Source organism: Phocoena phocoena, chromosome 1 (genome assembly GCF_963924675.1).
Source record: "Phocoena phocoena chromosome 1, mPhoPho1.1, whole genome shotgun sequence".
NCBI classification, from domain to species: domain Eukaryota; kingdom Metazoa; phylum Chordata; class Mammalia; order Artiodactyla; family Phocoenidae; genus Phocoena; species Phocoena phocoena.
In genome coordinates this window covers 113,306,528-113,327,073 of record NC_089219.1, presented here as the reverse complement: position 1 = coordinate 113,327,073, position 20,546 = coordinate 113,306,528, and the positions used below count along the sequence as shown (strand labels likewise).

At 53.8% G+C, this 20,546-nt stretch overlaps 1 protein-coding gene across 5 annotated transcripts in view; it reads left to right on the top strand.

The window, feature by feature from the left end:
* Positions 1 to 1,308: 1,308 nt before the first annotated feature.
* Positions 1,309 to 20,546, top strand: part of ARHGEF2 (Rho/Rac guanine nucleotide exchange factor 2) — a 31,798-nt gene continuing 12,560 nt past the window's right edge. The window contains exons 1-6 of one of the 5 annotated variants that reach the window (XM_065898230.1): positions 1,309 to 1,372; positions 2,204 to 2,243; positions 3,458 to 3,551; positions 17,073 to 17,217; positions 19,415 to 19,482; positions 19,824 to 19,887. In XM_065898230.1, coding sequence (XP_065754302.1) covers positions 1,309 to 1,372; positions 2,204 to 2,243; positions 3,458 to 3,551; positions 17,073 to 17,217; positions 19,415 to 19,482; positions 19,824 to 19,887 — 475 coding nt within the window. Of the gene's footprint in view, positions 1,373 to 2,203; positions 2,244 to 3,326; positions 3,372 to 3,457; positions 3,552 to 8,203; positions 8,463 to 17,072; positions 17,218 to 19,414; positions 19,483 to 19,823; positions 19,888 to 20,546 lie in introns of those variants that run through there. The other 4 variants (XM_065898233.1, XM_065898231.1, XM_065898232.1 and 1 more) reach the window with 4 other exon arrangements.

Below are 20,546 nucleotides of genomic sequence, written 5' to 3'. Positions count from 1 at the left end.
TAATGATTTCTTCTTTGACCAGTAAGTTTATTTAGAAGGGTATTTTAAAATTTCTAAATCTGGGGCTTCCCTGGTGGCGCAGTGGTTGAGTCCGCCTGCCGATGCAGGGGACACGGGTTCGTGCTCTGGTCGGGGAAGATCCCATGTGCCGCGGAGTGGCTGGGCCCGTGAGCCATGGCTGCTGAGCCTGCGTGTCCGGAGCCTGTGCTCCGCAACGGGAGAGGCCACAGCGGTGAGGCCCGCGTACCGCAAAAAAAAAAAATGGAGATTTGTTTAAAACTTAAAAAATAATTGAAATATAACATAGATACAGAGAAGTATATAAAACTTATATGTACAACGTAATGCATAATTAGGAAGCAAACAACCATGTAACTACTCCAGGTTAAAAAAAAATAGAGTACCACCCAAACCCAGAAGCCCCCCCATGTCCCTCCCCATTCATAGCCCTCTCCCTCCTGGCAGAGAGGACCACTTTCTTGACTTTTGAGATCGATTTTCCCTATAGATTTACCACCTTTATGTGTATGTCTAAACAATATCAATTAGTTTTGCCTGTTTTAAACTTTATATGAATGTAACCACAAAGTATATAAATCTTTTGTGTCTTCGTTCTTTCATGAGATTCATCCATATTGTTGGCTGAACTGTAGTTTGTTCATTTTTAATGTTGAATAATGCTTCTATTTATAAATATACCACAGATTCTTTATCCTAGCTACTGAAAAGGGATTTCTGGGTTGTTTCCTATGATCTCTCTGATAGAGGTTATCTGAAACATGTTACATTTTGCCTTATGGACTGATATGTAGCCAGTTATTGTAATGCTCCACGTAGGCTTGAGAAAAAAAAGTGATTTTCGAAAGATTGGGGTTTATGAATATTTCTAATCCCTATTGTTTTAAACCCAGACTGCCCCAGTTTTGTGTGTGTGTGTGTTTGTTTTTTCATTACCTGTCTGACCTCTGTATATTGAGTTTTTCATCTCTGGAAACGATTCAGGGTAAATCTTTTCTAAGATATTTTCTATATTAAGGCAGCCAGGGTTTGAGTTGCAACAGAGTGATGGCTGCTAAATAGCAGGAATAACTTCTCAACTATTTCAAGTGGAATGTTCCAGATATGGGTAGTGGGGAGGGGTAGAAGGCCTGAAGGCCTTGAAGAAGGGCTTTGCTGTGGGAAAGTGAAGAGCCTTGGGGGGGGGAAGATGGATGAAGCCTGACCTTTGCATGAGGATTCTTAACACGATTCTAGGGTCAGCGTTCCTGTCACCCATCTGCTGGCCTTTTGGACCACTCGCCCACCGGCATGCTTTCCAAGTCTGTATCCATGAGTGGCATCAATTACTTCTTGGGCTGCTCAGATCCAGCTGGTGAGTAAAAGTGGGGAGCAAAACAGTGGTGGCCCCTTCCTCTGCCTGTCTCACCCCACTCCTCAGAGCCAGCTGTTTAGGGTCCAGATGTCCTGCATTATGTTTAACCACACACCCTTGGAAACCCCAAAATGCCTTTATTCAAGTGAGAGATCTGAATTCAGGACTTTGGTATTCTGAGGCTCTCCTTCCAATGAAGGAGGACATAGGACAGAGAGAGGCTCTCTAGCTTCCCCTGTCACCAGAGATGGAGGACAGTTATCCGCAACGTACCTTGTCATCAAGAAGAGGCATTGGGGGGCTTCCCTGGTGGCGCAGTGGTTGAGAGTCCGCCTGCCGATGCGGGGGACACGGGTTCGTGCCCCGGTCCGGGAGGATCCCACATGCCGCGGAGCGGCTGGGACTGTGGGCCATGGCCGCTGGGCCTGCGCGTCCGGAGCCTGTGCTCCGCAGCGGGAGAGGCCACAGCAGTGGGAGGCCCGCGTAACGCAAAAAAAAAAAAAAAAAAAAAAAAAAAAAAAAAAAAAGAAGAGGCATTGGGAGCTCAATCCTCTGCCCTCGCCATTCACTGAAAAGGAACTGAGACATTGGCCTCTCAGCCCCCTATCCACACAACGCCGGTGCTCTGTTACCCGGGCTCCTAAGTTCTTCAGCTCTGCTCTGCTCAGATGCCTCCCTCCTTCCCTACTCCCCAGTGCCCGCCCTCAGGAATGGCGTCACAAGCACCTGCAGCTTGGGAACCTGATCCAGGTGGAGGGGGTGGGGGAGGCAGCCCTGGGCGCCTTTGTCTGGCTTTAGCTGGACACCTCACGTCTCCTTTTGTGTTGGCAGGGAATTTGTCCCAGTCCTCTGCTGCTGACCTCAGCAAAAGGTGAGTTTGGGGGACATAGAGCCCTTCAAAGCCCTAGATGGGGGAGGGACAATGGGACTAGGCCATGGGTTTTGTAGCCCCAAGGGTCTCTGTTTCCTGAAACATTGCTCCCCTTAACGTTTCTTATGAAAGACCTCCAAATATCCTTCTACCTGCACTGCATAGAATTCCCCTTCTTCTCATTGGCTGGGGAAGGCTAAGAAGTTTCCTGGTAGCTCCATGGGATGAAGAAGAAATCAGGGAAAGAGAAGGAGTATATAGACCCCAGGGTGTCTGTTAAATAAGAGAGTGGAGGTTGACAGCTGTTGTCAGTGTCAGAAAAGTGAGCAGGCAGATTCGCTACTGCACAATCTTAGGGACAGACGGTGACCAAGGACCATGGACCAGCTTTGGATAGCTGAGATAATCTACCAATGGGGAGTGGCCCTAAGGAGAGCTGGGCATGGGCTGTAGCGCCCCAAGGGGAGAGGGCAGGGGCTGAAGGCATATTGTTCAGGAATCGAGGTGGAGGCTGGGAGATTTACATAGTATCTATGTAAATAAGCATGCAAAATCGGCACCTGTTTATTTGGCTCCGACAGCTGAAGCCTGATTAGAGTGGGTTAGCCCTCTAAGACAGTGTGGGTGTGTGAGCTAGTAATGGGCCCTTTAAGATATCAAGCTCTGATTTGTGGTCCTGAAAATCTCTAGCTGACACATCCTCCTGGCTCTGGGTTTGGGATTAGCTCATGGGATGGGGCTGATGAAATCCCAGGAAATTCAGTCCTTATTGGCGTTAGGCCCAGAGGCCCTTTCCAAACAGCAGGGAGGGTCGTACACAGGACTCTTGTTTTGTGAGGGGAAAACGTCCCCTTGGAGAGCCCCCCTCCCTGTATCATTTCCGTTGGGAAGCAGCATGAAAGAGGAGATTGGGCCTGGATTAGGTAGGAAGGGGGAGTCTGTATTTATCTGGGAGGAGCCTGGAGTTTTCCTCATAAATAGAAGGGCCTGGGAAACTGTAGTGACCATATCTAGGAAATCCGAGGAGGTAGGGGAGTGGGGGCCTCTTTCTTCTGAGTCCTTCCTCTCTCTTCCTCACCCTTCTCTGTCTTTCCCCCGTATCTCCCCATTCTCTCTCCCCTGGTCATGGCACTTCATCCACTGTATCTCTGGGAGTATCTTGTTCTTTTCCAGCTCCAGCTCCATCTCTTCACCTCTTCTTTTTCTCTCTGCAGCTGTAGCCACCTGGAAGGGGGCTCAGGCACCTGGGCAGGCTCCTCCCTGAGACGGACCCTCAGCTTCATCTTGGGCATGACCGGAAAGGCCAAGGTAGGAGTTGGGGAAGCAGGAGGCCCGGGGACCCACTGCCCTCCCCAGTTCCCTTCCCCTCCCCCTCACCATCTGCTCCCCTCCCCAGCTTCCGCTGGTAGGCAGGGACTCAGGGCAATGGTTCAAGTTTTAAGGGAACATGGTATATCTCCCAGTCTCCCTCCTTCTGTCCCAGTAAATCACCTTTCCTCTGCTTTCCCTATGTCTCCAGCTTAGCAGCCAGCTGTGGACAGCTGGAAGGGGAGATGGGCCAGGAGCCTCAGAAGCTGAGGAGTGGCCTAGCCCTCCCTCTCTGGAGGCCCCACATAGCTGAGAGGTGGGCAGCCGAAATCTTAACCATCGGGCATAATAATCATAATAATTACAGCAATACTTTTTACTTCTTCAGAGAGTATTCGGGTTTGCAAAGTGCTTTTACACTCATAATTTTATGGGTGGATATGGCAGCTGAAGGAGTTGAAATGAGACCATAGGCAGAGTGGAAGCCAGGAAAGTGTATGATTGTGGAAGCGCATACACACCGTACCAGTGGGGCCACGTGTAGTTTCGACCCCAGGAAGGTGAAGGCACGTTGCTCTCTTCCTTATTACCAACACCCCGGCTCTGGTGAAACTAGGAGCTCTGCCTGCTGCTTGAATTCATTTCCACTCTCTTCATTTACTGGCAGAATGAGCCACTCCCCGCTTTTCCTCTCCTGGCTTCCCCAAGTATGCATGTACTTTCCCACCGGGGCGGCTCCTGAACATTAAGAGAAACCCCAGACAAGACATCATCAGATTCACCTCGAAGCACCACGGGATCCTTACCCAGTAAGGTTGCCTGGGCTCCTCCTGGCCCTGCCAGCAATGCCAGCGCTCTCTTCTCTGCCAGCCTTTCAGCCAGGATTCTCCTTCCTCTGGGTGGGCAGGGAGGGCAGAAACAAAACCAGGTTCTCAGCTCCTTCTCGTTGCAGGCCGCAGGCGGGGAGCTGAAGCGTGAGATCAGGCAGTCTGAGAGCAGGGCGAGGTGGGCACGGTGAGGCTTCTTTTCTGCCGTGGTGGGGAGCAGAGCTCTCTACAAAGAGAACAAAGCCAACACCCAGACCTTGGGTCTGAGTCCCTCTCCCCACAGCCTCTCTGTTCAGGGTAGGAGAGTCTGACAGCAGAATCACCCTCTTTTCCTGCAGTGGGAATGGTAGAGGAAGTCGGTGCTGTCTAGGGGCCATCCAGATCCCAGTTGGTCTGCATTTGCCTGCCCTTGGCCTAGCAGTTTGGTGAGGGGATGAAGGAGAAAGTGGGCAGATACTGAAGCCCAGACAGCCAGCAGGAAAGAGCTAAGCATCGTCAGGACATTGTCCCAGTCGACTGCCTTTCCTTGCTAGGACTCTCGTTCTGTCTTCCTGTTTCCTTCTCTGTCATCTCCTGGTCCATCTTGCTTCCACCCTCATGAATGTATGTGCTTGCATCACTAAATCTCTTCTTCCCCCTCCTCCCAGCTCAGGATAGGGGCCATAAGCAGGTAAACACCAGGGGTTGGGGTGAAGAGAAGCTCAGTCAAGCAGTGAGAGAAGGAAGTAGCTTATTCCTTCCTATTTGATTAGCATTGTAGAGCCGACAAAACACTTTTCCAGAGGTCATCTCATTTAATTCTTATAACACTCTGGCAAAGATAAATATTTTAATCTCTGTGTTTTGTTTTTAAAGCTCTTATTTACATTTGTTATTATTTTTAAAATTAATTAACTTATTTATTTATTTTTGGCTGCATTGGGTCTTCTTGGCCGTGCACGGCTTTCTCTAGTCGTGGCGAGCGGGGGCTACTCTTCATTGAGGTGTGCAGGTCTCTCATTGCAGTGGCTTCTCTTGTTGCAGAGCATGGCCTCTAGGTGTGCGGGCTTCAGTAGCTGTGGCTCGCAGGCTTTAGAGCACAGGCTCAGTAGTTGTAGCGCACGGGCTTAGTTGTTCCGCGGTATGTGGGATCTTCCTGGACCAGGGCTCGAACCCATGTCCCCTGCATTGGCAGGCAGATCTTAACCACTGCACCACCAGGGAAGCCCCTTAATCTCTGTTTCATAGACAAGATAACTTAGAGCCTAGGTTATTCTCCCAAGATCCCACAGTTAGCAAAAGGTGGAGCTGTATTACAAACCTAGAGCTTTGACTATATGTTGTTGCCTCTGCTTCTGTCAGTAAACCTACGTAATAGTTTATCCCCTCTCTTCGCTTCTTCCACCATTTCTGATGGATGGCCATTGGAGTCAATAATGCATTAATCATCCCCTCCCAGAATACACAAGGTCCAAAGTAATAAGAAGAAAAGCAAACCTCCTCCTGGGAACTGTAGGACTTGGGCCCAGGTATCCCTGTGGCTTTCTCTGCTCACCTACTGGCCAAGACCCTGACAACCAGGTTCTTCCCTGGGATGGCCTCCCTACCCCTGAAATGTGGGGGACATATCTGTTAAGTTAAATGAGCTAAAGAAAGTGGTGGCTACTTTTAGATTCTGGCAGAAATCAGGGTTGGCTTTTGTTTTTGTGTATCTAAAAAAATAATTTCTGAAAATCTGGGCAGCATCACTGGATAGGAGGAGCAGGGATTGGGATAAAAATGGTTTGGAAGAAGGGGCAGGGGATGCTAAGGAGAAAGGAAAAGGGTTCACTGTTCCAGAGGATACAGAAAATGGAAATTAAGTCAAGCTGCAGGCCTAGCTCACTAAAAGCACATGTGTTCTTAAAGGTAGACCGGTTTCCTTTACCACCCCGAAAGTCCCCTTCCTTACTACTCATCTCTTAAGAGGAAGGAGAGGGCATAGGGTGAGATGCAGGGTAACAAAGAGCAGATGGGTCAAAAGTATATTGAAGATTGGGGTAGGAGACAGAAGAGGGTTGGAAGATTAAGTCCTCTCCTTTCATAGAGACCATCTACGTTGAGTTTGGGGATTGAGATCCTTCACATAACTCTGGGATTCAGGCCCTGGGTTTATTGGGTATCCAGACTGGAGTTTGGCCCTTTAAGATTCCATCCTTAGCTTGAAACACCCTCCCACCCCAGGCCTGGGAGAAAAGCGGAGGTCGCAGCCTACCCCTTGTCTCAGGGCCCCTAGTGGGTGGAGCCGTGAGGCCAGGATTCTGGCTTCTGGCAGTCTGTTTTTAAATTTAGTACATTCCTCAGCCCTGGCTGCCCACTGGGGGGAGGTAAGTCTGGGGTTCTGGGCCCAGGAGCCTCAAGACTGCTGGTTTGGGGGAGTTCCTAGGGCCTTCCTGTAGGTCTCCCCTGCAGGTACAAGCCTGGAGGAGTCAGCCTCCCTCATGGCCCAGGGAAAGTCCTCTCTGCTTTCTAATTTCCATCCAGCCTAGAAGTGGGCATGGTTATTTTCTCTCCTTGTTTTCTGGTCTTTGCTATATAAGGATCCTAAACAGGGGAATGGGTGAAGAAGGAGGTGAAGGAGTTGCTAGGCAGGAGGGGAAGCCAGAGGAGCAGTGTGGTGGTGAGGAGCCCAACTAGCTCAGCCGGTGGTCAGGCAGTGGAGCCCAAAATAGTGGCAGAGGCTAAAATTGGCACCTACAAGAGTGCTGAGCTGGGCTTGAAACCTGCAGCCAGGCCCTGCTGCTGAACCCGGGCAGGGAGCTGCTGGGTCTAGGTTGGGCCTCCTCTCCCTCCCTCCTTCCTCCACACCTTTGGGGACCAGAAATCAGGCAGGACCCTGCAAACATAAGATGCTCTGTCCCAGGACTCTCTGTACTTCTGTTTCTCCCAGAGACATGGGAGACCCTGAGAGGCAGAAATGAACTTCAATGTGAGTGATTATAATTAGAGTGGAGGAGGAATTTTCCCCAAAAGGTGGAAGTTGCCTCAGACTGGGGCAGAGTGTCCAGAAAGAATGTCCTACTGCACCCCTCCTTCTTGTGGAGAGACTGGCCATACTCCAACTGTCCCTGACTGGGGAAGGCTGGTTGCTGGTCTTTGGGTTCTAGCCTAACTTGCAACAGAGGGAACTGGGATTAGACACAAGGAAGGACTTCCTCAGCTTCTTAGTCTTCTGTAACAGTGACGAATTCCTCCCCTCTACCACCCCAGTAGTCAGTGGAGGCAGAGGCAGGAGGGAAGAGGATGGGCCGAGGGCGGTCTTGTAAGGCCCCAGAGAGTTGGGGGCTTGTGGAAGAATGCTCTCCTCTCAGATTCTTCAACCTCCAGGAGTGAATCTTCCCTTTCAGGCCCTCTAAAGACCCACCCTTTAGTTCCCCTTTGATTTCTCCGCCCTCTCCCCACGCCTGCCCCCAGTCGTAAAAGGGGTCGGTGGCTCTGGCCTGCTTTGATGGGCCCAGAAGGCCAGGAAGGAACTGGCCCCGGGTTCCCTGGAGAGCTGGGGGCGGCTGGAATCCTCCGGCCCGCGAGTCTTTCTAGACTGATGGACTGCGGAGGAGGAGGAGGAGGAGGGGAAAGGGAAGACCAGGGGTGGGGTGAGGGCTGCGAGGCGGGCCAGGGTGGGTTTTAGGAAAACCGAAGCCAGGAGGCGGGCGTCTGGGGTTAGAGGCGCCCGGCGCTGGAGGGCAAACAGGCAGAGGGGCCCTGCGAGCTAGTCCACGGCCCCTTGTACTTGTGCGAGCCGCCCCTCCACGGACCGAGGCGTCCCGTCCGGCGCTCGGCACCCGCCCTCCCTCCGCCCCGCCTCCCCCCTTCCTGAGCTCGGGCGGGGGTGGAGACTCGGGTTTGAGGAACTGGCGCTGGGTGCCGGGCGAGGGGAGTCAGACTTCCTGTCCCCAAGACCGACGCGTGCGGGTCGGACCCCTCCCCCGCCCTCCCCCCCCAAACAGCCGGACGCCAGGGTCCGCGCCGCGTCCTCCTGGGCTCCCCCCGCCCCCATCGGATTATGTCTCGGATCGAATCCCTCACAAGGGCGCGGATCGACCGGAGCAAAGAGCTGGCCAGCAAGGTGGGCTCGGAAACCCCTGTCCCTCTCGCCCGCTGTCCTCAGGGCGCCCTTCGATCCCCGGCACCCGCAGCGACCCCGGGTCTGCCCGCCTGCTTTCTGGGCGCCAAAATCGGGCGGAGCGTCGGCCGGGAACGCGGCGGGACGGGGTGGGTGGGGACTGTGAGTGAGTGGGGAGGGGGCTGGGGGAGCAGTAGACACGACCCGGAGCCTCCAGCTCCGAGCAGATTGTCTGCCGGGATCCCGGGAGCCAGCGGACCTGAGGTTTAGGGGCTTCCTATCTGGCGGGACCGGGTGTTTTGGGCCGCGTGAAAGAAAGTTGCTCCGGTAAGGGACAGAGCGGGAAGAGGGAGGTGTGTGTGTCGAGGGGGGGGTGGGGGCGGCGAAAGCTCTCCGGAACCCCCTCCGCCAGTGTTCCACCGGCTTGCTCTCGGTATCCCCCCACTCTGCAGTCGCTGGCTTGGTCGTTCCCTCTTTGTCCCCGCCATCCGGCGGAGGGGTGGGAGGGGGTGGTTTCCCGGCTTCCTCCCACCATCACCACCACCATCACCACCCCTCCAAGACAGCAGTCAGCTCCTCCTCTCCTCGCAGATGGACTTTCCAGCTGTGATTCAGTTCTTCTCTCTGGTGGGCGGGTGACGGGTCAGGACAGCTCAGGGACGGCTTACTTTCCCCCAAGCCATCACCCTTAGGTGAAGGGAGCAGAGGTCTTTGTGTAGCTAGGATCGTTTCTTCCATCCTTGGGGCCCAGAGCACCCCTGTTCCTGAAACACAGAGGGTCCCCCCATCCCTTTTTGCCCCACCAGCTTCCAAGCTCCTTGTCCTTGCAGCCTGAAACAAACTGAAACCTTTAGGCTGACCCACTTGGCACTGTGCCCTCATCCCTCCTCCCCACCCCAGCTCTCTTAACTCTTTACCTTGGGACTGTTCACCTACCATTTCAGGAGTCTGGATGTATAATTACCCTAGCCCCCACCCCCTTCTTGAGCTCTTGGCCACTCCTTTCCAAGTATCCCTTATTTCTGCCTTTGTACCCAGGCCCACTCCCAAAGGCCATGATCTCTCCACACCTCAGCCCCCAGGAAATGATGAAGCTGACTTATAGGTGAATAAATGAGAGCTGGGAGGAAGGTGGTGCATGCAGACAGCACCTCCCAGCTGCTCAAGGCACCCACACTGTACCCATTATGGGAAAGGCCAAGACCCAGTCCATTGCTGGTTTAATCTCTGGCCTCTTTCCAATCCCAGTGTCCTGCCCTGGCGCGCAGCCTATGCTGATCACCATCACAGTCTACCGGCATGGGAGCAGTACCCTTTTGGAGTCCTCAGAGATGGTGGAAACCCCTTCCCACACTTCCCTCCTAGCTCCTAAGTTGGGAGAGGTTCCATCCTGGAACTTTTCCTTGGGGGGTTGGGATGAGATTCTGCTAACAGGAAAGCAACTGGGGATTTGGGTAGGGCTTAAGACAAACAGAGGGCCAGAGGAGAGATGGCTGAAGTGCAGTGGAACAGTGGGGTGGCAGACAGGCTCTTCTCAACCCTGCGCCAGGCCAGGCCCCAGCTATGAAAGTCTGTTTATTTTTCAACCGTTTGAGCTGAGACCCTGGAGCAGGGCCAAGGGGGGTGGAGAGGTTTTTTGAAACCACGGAAATTTGGTTCCACCCTAAAAGGGAAAACCATGGGGGCACCGGCGAGGGGCAGACCTGGAGAGGGGCTATAGACAGGGGTTCTGGGAAGGTAGATACTCGGGTCCCTTTTCCGTTATTGGGAGGAGTTGGGGAGCCAGATACCTGGGTCCTCATGCCTTTTTTTTTTTGGTAGTTGGGGGGGACTGGGAATCTAGGCTTTTTCTATCCTGGGGCGGCCTTGGTTTTGCGGGGGTTGGGATCTGACTGGGGGTGGGGATGTGAGGGGCTGAGTGGGTAGATCTGAGAGGGCAGAGGGGCCACTGGAGGAGGTTGGTTGTCAGTTTGGGCTGGTCGGAAGGGGAGGGCCACCTCCGGAAAGCTGTGGTTACAGAAGGGGGGAGTTGATTCTTAGCCAACAAACCCTGGATCCCCTCTTCCCCCTCCCCCAAGCACACCAGCTGTCTCCTTTCTTTTTATACTGCGGTGGGAAGTAGAGGGGGGCCGCTGGAAACGAGATAATTTGAGGAAGATGGTCTCCCCTGCTACCTATCTGGGGGGATGGTTCAGAGCTATGTCCTGACCCCACCCCCCATTCCTTGCCTTCCTCCCCGGGACCTCCTTGAAGTAGGAGGAATTTAAGTCGAACCTGTCCCTTTCTCCTTCCCACCCTCCTAGAATCTTTCTGTGCAGCTTCCCCTCCTTATGCCTCCTCTCTTTTCACTCCATTTCTATTCTTTCAGGCTATCTTCAGTCCTCCACCCCCTCATTCTCTCTGCTCTACTTCCTACCTCCATAGGCCCCAAACCCCAGAGGTCCCTTTCTCTCTTTCATCCCCTGTTCCTCCCTCCCTCCTCCCCCCAAACCCTAAGTGTCTCCTCTCTCAGAACAAAGGGTCCTTTCCTGCCTAGGAGCAGGCAGGGGCCAGAGCATCAGGGATGGCCCTGGAGGCTAGGGGGGTGTCCCTGGAATCTCAAGGACCCCAGATTTGGAGTGTGGTGGGGAGAGAGGAGAGAGACTGTTTCTTTGTTCTGAGTGTTGGAGAGATGGCTGGCTTTGTGTGCAGGACTAGAACTGGAGCCAGAGAAGAGGGCTGGGGGAGCCCTGGAGGGAGCTGAGAGTGCTGGCAGGTTGCGGGGGAAGTTGAGGAATTGGGGGTCTCCCGGGAGGCTGAGACTTTTGGGGGAATAGGAAAAGATTCTAGGGGCCTTTCTTGGAGGTTAGGGAAAGAGCTGAGGGGAGGGGGAGAAGCAAGGATGGGGGAAGGGAGCCAAAAGCTTAAGGAAGTCACTGAGTGACTGTAGGAGGTTGGATGCTGCCTAGAGAAGGACCTGCCAGGGCTGCCTGAGGGATTTAAAGAGGGGTCCCATCTCAGTCCCTCTGGCTTCCCCGGAACCCTGAGCTTGGAGTCCGGGAGGGGACAGATCTGAAGAAATGAATCCCATGCGTGCACATGACCTGTGTGTTGGTGTGCGTGTGTGTCTGTGTCCGTCTGCCTGTCCCCAGATGCTCTGTGTCACTGTTTTGAATTATGGCCACCAAAGTAGGGTGCTCACTGCACTCTGGATGCGGGGAAGTAGTTCCATTCTTAGCTTCAGTCTGTGCTTTGAAGTATCATCTAGGAGCTTGAGGGAGCAGATTGGTCATGGTTCCTGGAGCTGGTCAGAGAAATGGCTGTGAGGAACTGGCTGGACCCTTCTGGGTTTGTTTATGTCTCCTTGGGGGAGGGTGGGGGAGGGGCTGCAGGCAGCAGCTGCCCCCCTCCCAACTCAGCCGGCCTGCCCTGTGCCAGGAGGGCAGGGAGTCCTGGCACAGCTATTGTTCGCTTGTACAAATGCCCGTCTGTTTGCATCACTCCCCCCTCCGTCTCTGCTTGTCTTTCTCTCCTGACCCGACAGGTGTGGCCGGGTGGGGGGTGGGGGTAAGATGGGGTCCAGGATCCCTGGGTCTCAGGGTAGCCCGACTTTATTCCCTGTGGTCCTTAGCACCCCTCTTCTGCTTCACCAGTGTGCCCACCCCTATTGTCCGGTGTCTCATCTTCATTCATCAGGCAAGCGTTAAGTGCCTTTGTGTGTTCAGCGATGTCTTTTTGTGTTATGTTTCTGGCTTTGGCGTTAGCGTTTCCGTTTGGCCGCCTTCTCCTTAGCCTCCTGCCTTTATCTCGTCTGTGGAAGCTCATAAAAGAAGCAGAGCCTGACTGAGACCATCCCAAACCCTCTTAGTCCCATGGCCAGGAGCCCTCTCTCTCCTCTTTTCCCAGCCTTAGAGCCCATCCCTCATGACTCAGTGCCCCTTGCAGCCTATGACTCTGAACCTCTGCTGTCCAGGGCCTAAGTTACAGATGACTGGAAACCCAGTGGAACCCTCTGGGGGCCTTCTGGTCCCTAAACAAAGGGCCTGGACAGAGGCTGCGCCACCTTGGGGAAGGGGCTGCTGCCACTTGCAGCTGGAGCAGAGGTCATTCTGAGCACCACGTGACTTCTCCAGAGGTCTTGGTTTGGACATACCCAATGGAGGAACAAGGACAGCTGAGAGCTTAGACTTTGCTTGGAGAGGCTCTTACTCTTCTGGGTCAGCTCCGCCATCCTCTGCTGCTCGCCGGGGAACGGGAAGCCGAAGTCCAGGCTTTGGCATTCCTTGGGCTTCACGTATATCACTGTTTTTCTCATCTCTCGGCCTGGGAGACAAAATACGGAGAAAGGGGAGACTGCTTCTGTTCTATGAGACTTTGAGCCACCAGTCTCAATGTCCTCTGCCATTCGCCTAGTCTTTCTTTCCCCAAAGTGACCAAGATCTGGGATGACAGTGGAAGGAAAGTTTGGGTTGGTCTTCTTCTGACCTTCAGAGGATACCATCCGGTCCTAAGTTTAAAGGAATTAGGAGAAAAGGTCTGGGAGAAGGGAGAAAAGAATAAACAAGAGAGGAGGAGACCAGAATTCCCTGGTGGTCCAGCGGTTAGGACTCTGTACTTCCACTGCAGGGGGCACGGGTTGGATCCCTGGTCAGGAAACTAAGATCCCGCAAGTGTGAGGTGCAGCCGGGGGCGGGGTGGGGGGGGAAGAGAGAGAGGAGGAGACTGAAAACTCTGAAGCTCTGATAAGGAATGAGGGGATCCCTAGAGTAGAGGCAAGGGTGCTGCTGGGACCCCTTGTCTTGGTGTCTATCCATCCACCCATCCTTCTTTTCTTCCTTTCTTTCTAAACATGTGTTAAGTGGCTGTTGTATACCAGCCATTGTGCTAGGTGCTTTCCCATGCTTTATTCATTTATTGTGTAGCAATAGCAAGAAAGACTTTCTGTGAGGGTTTGTGAGAAAGCAAGACTATGGACACTGGACAGTAGAGGACTGAACCAAGCAGGAAGGACCTCTGAGTGTTGGGGTGGGTGTTGTGGATTGCAGAGTAATGGCCCCTTTTCTTGGTGGACAGATGGGGCCATGAAGGTGAAGAGCTGTCCTGCTGGCGGGTGGGTGGGTAACTGGGATGATCTTAAGAAGATCTGGAAAGAGTAGGACAGAGAACCAAACAAGCCCATTCACTCCATCTCTGGAGCAGGCACCCCTGGTGAGCAGGCCCTGTGTCCTTCTAGCCTCACCAGCCTGAGCCCTGGGGCGGGTGCGGACTGCCTCCAGGACAATAGCGCTAGGCAGTGCCAGGGCCGCCTGCTGCTGGGCAGGGTCCGTGTTGGGATGTGCTGCTGCTGTGGCTGCTGCCCACTGCTGGCCCACCTAGAGAGAGGGTCACTTGGAGAGAGGGTGAGTGTTGGGAGGTGGGGGAGCCTGGGCCCAGAGTAGCTGGGTCGTCTGTGGGATGTTGTTGCCAGAGAGGTGAAGGGCCACAAGAGACCCTGTTCTCTGGCTACCCCTAGTTCTCTCCCTCCCTTTCCCCGCCTCTTTCCCAGGTGAGAGCTCCTGGAGGCCTGAGGGCAGAGGGAAGAGGTCAGGGGAGGGGAGGGGGAGTTGTAGCAGCCCTAGGGCAAATCTGCAGGACTGCCCATTTGGGAGTTGACCCTGATTCAGACATGTTGCTCTTTCTATTTTATTTTTTGAAGTATAGTTGATTTATGATATTATATTAGTTTCAGTATTTTTACAGATTATATATATTCCATTAAAGTTATTACAAGGTAACGGTTATAAATCCGCATGCTATATAGTACATCCTTGCTGCTTATCTGTTATTGATTTGTTTTGTTTTTATCTTTGGTCACGCTGCGTGGCTTGCAAGCCACGCAGCGGGATCTTAGTTCCCCGACCAGAGATTGAACCCGTACCCTCAGCAATGAAAGCACGGAGTCCTAACCACTGGACCACCAGGGAATTCCCTGATTATTATTATTTTTTTTTTGCGATATGCGGGCCTCTCACTGTTGTGGCCTCTCCTGCTGCGGAGCACAGGCTCCGGACGCACAGGCTCAGCGGCCATGGCTCTCGGGCCCAGCTGCTCCGCGGCATGTGGGATCTTCCCGGACCGGGGCACGAACCCATGTCCCCTGCATCGGCAGGCGGACTCTCAACCACTGTGCCACCAGGGAAGCCTGATTATCTATTTTATACATGGTAGTTTGTGTCTCTTAATCCCATACCCCTAATTTGCCCCTCCCCGTGTTGCTGTTTTAATGTGATTTTCACGTTTTTTTGCTTGCATACTTTTAATTCAAACATAATGAGTCCTCAAACTTTTTTATTTGTGTCATAGAGAAGGTTGGGAGAGCAGGAGAGGAGAAGAGAAGGCAGAGTGTAGGGCAGTAAGAAGAGCTATTTGGACTTGGACTTTGAGGTCCTATAGAGGCTGTTATTCAGAGGAGGATTTGATCTCCTAAAGAACTATAATTTGGAGCAGGGCAGATGGAGGTTAGACTAAAGGGAGAATTTTCTAGTGGTCCAGATAGGTAGGTACCAGAATAGAAAAAGGGAGGTTAGAGTTAAAAGTTGGTCAGCTTTCTTGACAAGGTCTAGGAGGAGGAGGGCAGGGAGAGGCCAAGGGCAGTAGAAGAGAAGCAAGGGTGAAAAAGGGGCAGCCAAGGTGGGAGGCCATGGGGGAGAGGAGGGAGGCCAGGGGATGGGAAGGAGACTATGATATAGGAAGAGGAGGAGGATGGGAGAGGAGGAGAAAAGAAAAATGGGTGATTGGATGTGAAATGACCTGAAGACCTAGGCTCTGCTCATCATCAGATGAACCTGGAGCTTCTGAGGGTAGGCAGGAGAGAGAAGGATCTTGGGCTACCAGGAAGCCCTGAGACCCTAGGGTGTCATAGTCCAGTGCCCTCTGGCCCCTGTGCTGTTGACTCAGCCGGTTCACACTTCCCTTTTCTACCCTTGCACCAGGCCAGTGAGTCTCTTCCCCTCCCCCACCTCTTTTTTTTTTTTTTTTTTTTTGCGGTCTGCGGGCCTCTCACTGCCGAGGCCTCTCCTGTTGCGGAGCACAGGCTCCAGACGCGTAGGCTCAGCAGCCATGGCTCACGGGCCCAGCCGCTCCACGGCATGTGGTATCCTCCTGGACCGGGGCACGAACCCGTGTACCCTGCACCGGCAGGCGGACGGACTCTCAACCACTGGGCCACCAGGGAAGCCCCCCCTCCCCCCACCTCTTAACTGCTAGTGTGGCTTCAGCTGAGAGTCAGGACTAGGCCTCCAAGGTCCAGGCTGAGGATTCTCCTCTGAGTTTTGTTTCACTGCCCCGGGGCCCCAGACAGTGAGTGTCCTCTGACTTGGGGCTCATTACCCTCAGCCTCAGCCATCAGGATCTCGCTCTTCGCTTTCTGAGAGGCAGGGAATCCTTGGAGGGAGTGGTCTTGCCAGGTCCTCTTCCTGCTGTCAGTCCTCTAAGAGTGGAGGGAAAATCAGGGATCTGAGGTGACCACTGAGGAGGGTCCTGGAATAGGTGGAAAGCATGGTGTCCCATCTTCTTATCTCCTCAGTTTCAGGGAAAGCTCAGGAGCTTGAGAAAGGACAGAAAGAGGTTAGGGAGAATCACTTGACCTGCAGAGGTCAGGGGGAAGCAGGAGAAGAGAAAGCTGATGGGAAATGCCAGCCTCTGAGGTTCTGTGGAAGCGCCTGGAGAGTGTGCCCCATCTCGAAGGAGACCAGAGCGGGAGGAAGTGACATTGCCGCTGGAGGTTGGAGGGTAGATGCTAGAAAGGACTTCCTAGACTAATTGGGTGAGGAGGAATAAAGGAGATATCCTAGGTTTTGGAGGGTAGCATGAGAGGGATAAAAGTTAGACTGCAGAAGAGACTTCCTGCCGGGAATGAGACCTTGGTGGCCCAGTTTCCTTTCTTAAAGATCCCAGAGAGGACAAGTGACCCGAGACTGAAACCAGGCTCCTCCTGCCTTGAGGTTAGCAGGGGACATGCTGCCTCCCACAGAGAGGCCCCGTGTACCTTGGCTGAGCAGATATGGAAGAGTCAGAAGTTTGGGATCCTGACCTCTGGTTGGGGGTGGCAGTGGAGGCATTCTGCCCCCTTCAGCCAATCTAATAAGGGGATCTCCTGCCCCCCACTGTGACTGCCACTGCCACGGAGATAGCGGAGATAGCGGAGATAGCGGCTCCAACACTGGTTGTCATGGTTATAAGAGGAGCTAACTCCCATAGATTTGAAAGCGCTGGTGAGCTGGCACCTTCTGCTTCGCCTGCTCTCCCCTCCTCTCTGCGCATCTTCCCCCGGCACAGAGAAGAGAGTACAGCAGCTTGGGGGCGAGCAGAGCTAGGGCTGGGAGGTGGAGTGAGGACGCGGAGGTCTAGAGCCGGGGAGATGAGCGGCAACAGGAGGCAGCCCAGCCGCAGGGGCCAGGTAGGTCAGGGGTGGGCTCAGCCCTCGGGGCTGGCCTGGTCACTCCTGGACAGCTGCCTCTGACACAGCGCGGCAAAAATGGTGTGTTTCAGGCAGGCATTGCTCCCTTGCCTCTGCCCTCGGCCTGTGTCTCTGGACTCCTCAGGCACCCTGGCATCCTCCAGCCTCACTTCCTGTCTCTCTCGCCCCTTCTACAGTCCCGGGAAAAAGAGAAAATGAAGGAAGCCAAGGACGCCCGCTATACCAACGGGCACCTCTTCACCACCATCTCCGTTTCGGGCATGACCATGTGCTATGCCTGTAACAAGAGCATCACAGCCAAGGAGGCCCTCATCTGCCCAAGTAAGTTGTTTGGACCCTGAATGTCACTCTTGAGTAAGTGCCCACTGACCCTAATCTTTCTCTCCATTCTTTTTACCTTGGATCCATAAGGATCACTCTCCTCTGTGAGCCCCCGCAGGGCCCAAATGCCAGGGCCAGATGCTTGATCCCTTTCTCCCTGTCCTCATGTCTAGGGGTAGTGGCAGTCCGAATATGGCCTAAGCAGGACTAGCTGGGGGTATGGGGGAGGGGAGGCTGGAGTGGCTCCCCTTGCAGCTGTCGTCCGCTGGGTATCCCCCAGCTCCCTGAACAGCTGCTGAGGGTCAGGAGAACTGATTGGAAGAGAAGCAGGAATGTTGTGTGTATGCGGGGTAGGGGGGGCAGAAATAGGGGAGCTGGGTGGGAAGCTGCTGGCCTTGCAGCTGTTCTGCCGGTCTTCCTGGGCAGAACTGGGTGTTCAAGACTTCAGGATCCCCTTGCCCCTTCCCTTTCTATTGACTGGGGGGAGTCTGAAATCTCTAAATCTCTACAGTTTGAAGCAGAGGATTAGGGATTAGGACCCCCCTGTCTCAGATTTCTAGTCTGACTGATACACAGTGAGAAAGAGAATATGGCAGCAATGTGTATGTTGGGGGAATAAGGATTAGATAGAATTCCTGACCTTCACCCACATCTAAGGGTAGCCCTGTATTTAGTAAGTACAAGCAACGAATTCTTCCTTCCCCAAGATGCCTACATGGAGGGCTCCTGCCCTGTCTACCCTCCCCACCAACACCCAGATTTATGGCAAAGAGCTGCTTCTGATTAACGCAGGACCGGAGGTGTTGTGGCCTGCAGCGGAACAGAGGGACAAAAGCTTTAGCTTCTAAATCTCTATGGAAGCTGCGAAGGAACCCCAGAAAGAACCAGCGAGGCTTCTCTACTTCCTCACTGTTCAACTTAGAGTTTTGAGGATGAGGAGGGAACCCCAATCTAGATCCCTCTAGAGACCTGACAGAATTCCCAATCTGGAAGCTTGTTGCCAGGGGAACCGGGAAGGCGGGCAGCAAGCGCTATTTTGAGAGCAGGTGGATAGCGGAGGTTCGATCCAGAGACACTGGGTGCTGCGGGTAGGAGAAGGGAGCTCCAGGGGGGGTGGATGCAGTTCCAGCCCCCACTTCTGTCTGCCCCTCTGCCACACCCTGCTCGCCTTGTATTTGTGGAAGTAACCACGGTGCTGGGTATTGTCTGAAGGAGTTAGCAGAGTTTCCGGTGTTGTTGGACGAGGGGGGAGGGGAAGCTGGAGACGGCCAAGGGCTGTGAGGGCATGTTGGGGAAAGGGACGGCCAGTGCCTAGGCTTAGCTACTCTTCCTTTCCTCTCCTCTTCTCTCCTACCCCATGGCAGGGTGGGGTGGGTGATGAAGGAGAAGCAGATGGAGTGTGGGAGCTGTGGGTTTACCTTACTTGGGGAAAAAGACTCCCCCGGTCCGGAAGGGAGGCTAGAGTCATAGCAAGCATAGCTGAGCAGTGCAGAAGGCAGGCAGGCGTGGCGGGCAGGGGCAGGGCATGGCCTGTCCCCAGCTCTGCCGCTGGATCCATCAGCCTTAGCACTGCTTAGGCCTAGCCAGAGTTTGTGGGCATACGTATGGCTCAACAGGAAGTGCACGGACACTCCTGAGTTAAACCCCAGCTCTACCACTAGCTGTATGACCTCTGGCAGATGATTTTAACCTCTCCAGGAGACAGGATCCTCATCTATAAAATGAGGATCATTGAATCTACCTCAGGGGGTGGTTAGGATCAAGCTCAGGGGATGTTCATTTCCCCCTCTCTGCCCCTAGCCCCCACCCCAGCTGCTCCTGTGCCACCTTCTGTTCCGTGGGCGTCCTCTCTGCCATCTGTCATTCTCAACCACCTTTGTGCTTCTTGAGCTCATCTCTGGCAGCCAGTAACCCCTTCTTCCCTCTAGTCCACCTCGCAGGTCATCTCTGAGTCAGGATTGCCTACCCCTCCTGATGGCTTAATTGTGGTCCACACCTATACCCCCTCACTTCATCTCCTGCTTGAAGGAAGGGGGGAGGTGGGAGGAGAGGGACTGGGGTGCGGCGATGGCCGAGGAGTCTGGGAAGGGGGAGAGTCTCAGGCTGTGTGGCCATGGGGAGATGGGTGTCTGCATGTGGGTGTGTCCCCCCCGTACCACCCGGCCCTCCCATCACCCTCTCTACCCCACCCTCCCAGCCTGCAATGTGACTATCCACAACCGCTGTAAAGACACCCTCGCCAACTGTACCAAGGTCAAGCAGAAGGTGAGATGGCAGGGAGGGCAGAGGGCTGGGGGAGAGGGTAGTGAGTGTGCGGTACCCTCATGCCTTTTCCGTTCATTCCTCACCCTGTGTTACTCAGCCCCTCTCCTCACCAGGGGGCAGCCCAGACCCTCCACCCCAGACCGCAGGCCCTGCAAGAGGGGGTCAGCCTGTTGCTGTAGACACATCCCCTCAGCACTGGGCTCAGCCACCCTGATGCCCTTAGCCATCATGCCAGCTTTCTCCCTAGGGGGCCAGCCACCCAGCTCCTGCCCTGGGCCTATGGGGGTGACCCTAGGGTGACAGCTGTTCTTGGTGTCTCTCTCTTGCTCTCTGTCTCACAGCAACAGAAAGCTGCCCTGCTGAAGAACAACACTGCCTTGCAGTCTGTTTCACTTCGCAGTAAGAGTGAGTAGTGAGGATGCTGGAGCCCCCATAGGACCCTGGACCCCAGGCCTCTCAGCCCATGAGCTGTGCTGCCCCCCTGAGGTCGTTCCCTGGCACAGCGCCTTCCTCTTTTCAATTGGATGCTGATGGTGGGGTCATAAGGGAGATCCGGACTCTTGGGCTTAGGGGCGGGACAGGAGAATTCAAATGGGGACGAAGGCTTGGGATGGCTGGTCATCTGAGCCTGGTCACACCTTATATTATTATTATTAGTTATTTACACCGCACTTGGGAATGTTGGCAGAAGTTGTTAAGGGCCAATTCAGACAGATCTGGTGTAACAGAAAGAGCGTGGTGCTTAGTCAAAAAGACCAGAGTCTGTATATGTATACATATAGCTGATTCACTCTGTTATATGGCAGAAACTAACACAACATTCTAAAGCAATTATACTCCAATAAATATGTTAAAAAAAAAAAAAAAGACCAGAGTCCGAATCTCTGCTCAGCCATTAGCTGAGTCACCCCAGACAAGTCTCTTAACCGTCCTGAGCTGCAGATTGCTCATAGTCTTGTGGCGGTAAAGAGGTAAGGCAATAAAAGCTCTTCATAAACATTAAAAGTATTGCACAGGGCTTCCCTGGTGGCACGGTGGTTGAAAGTCCACTTGCTGATGCAGGG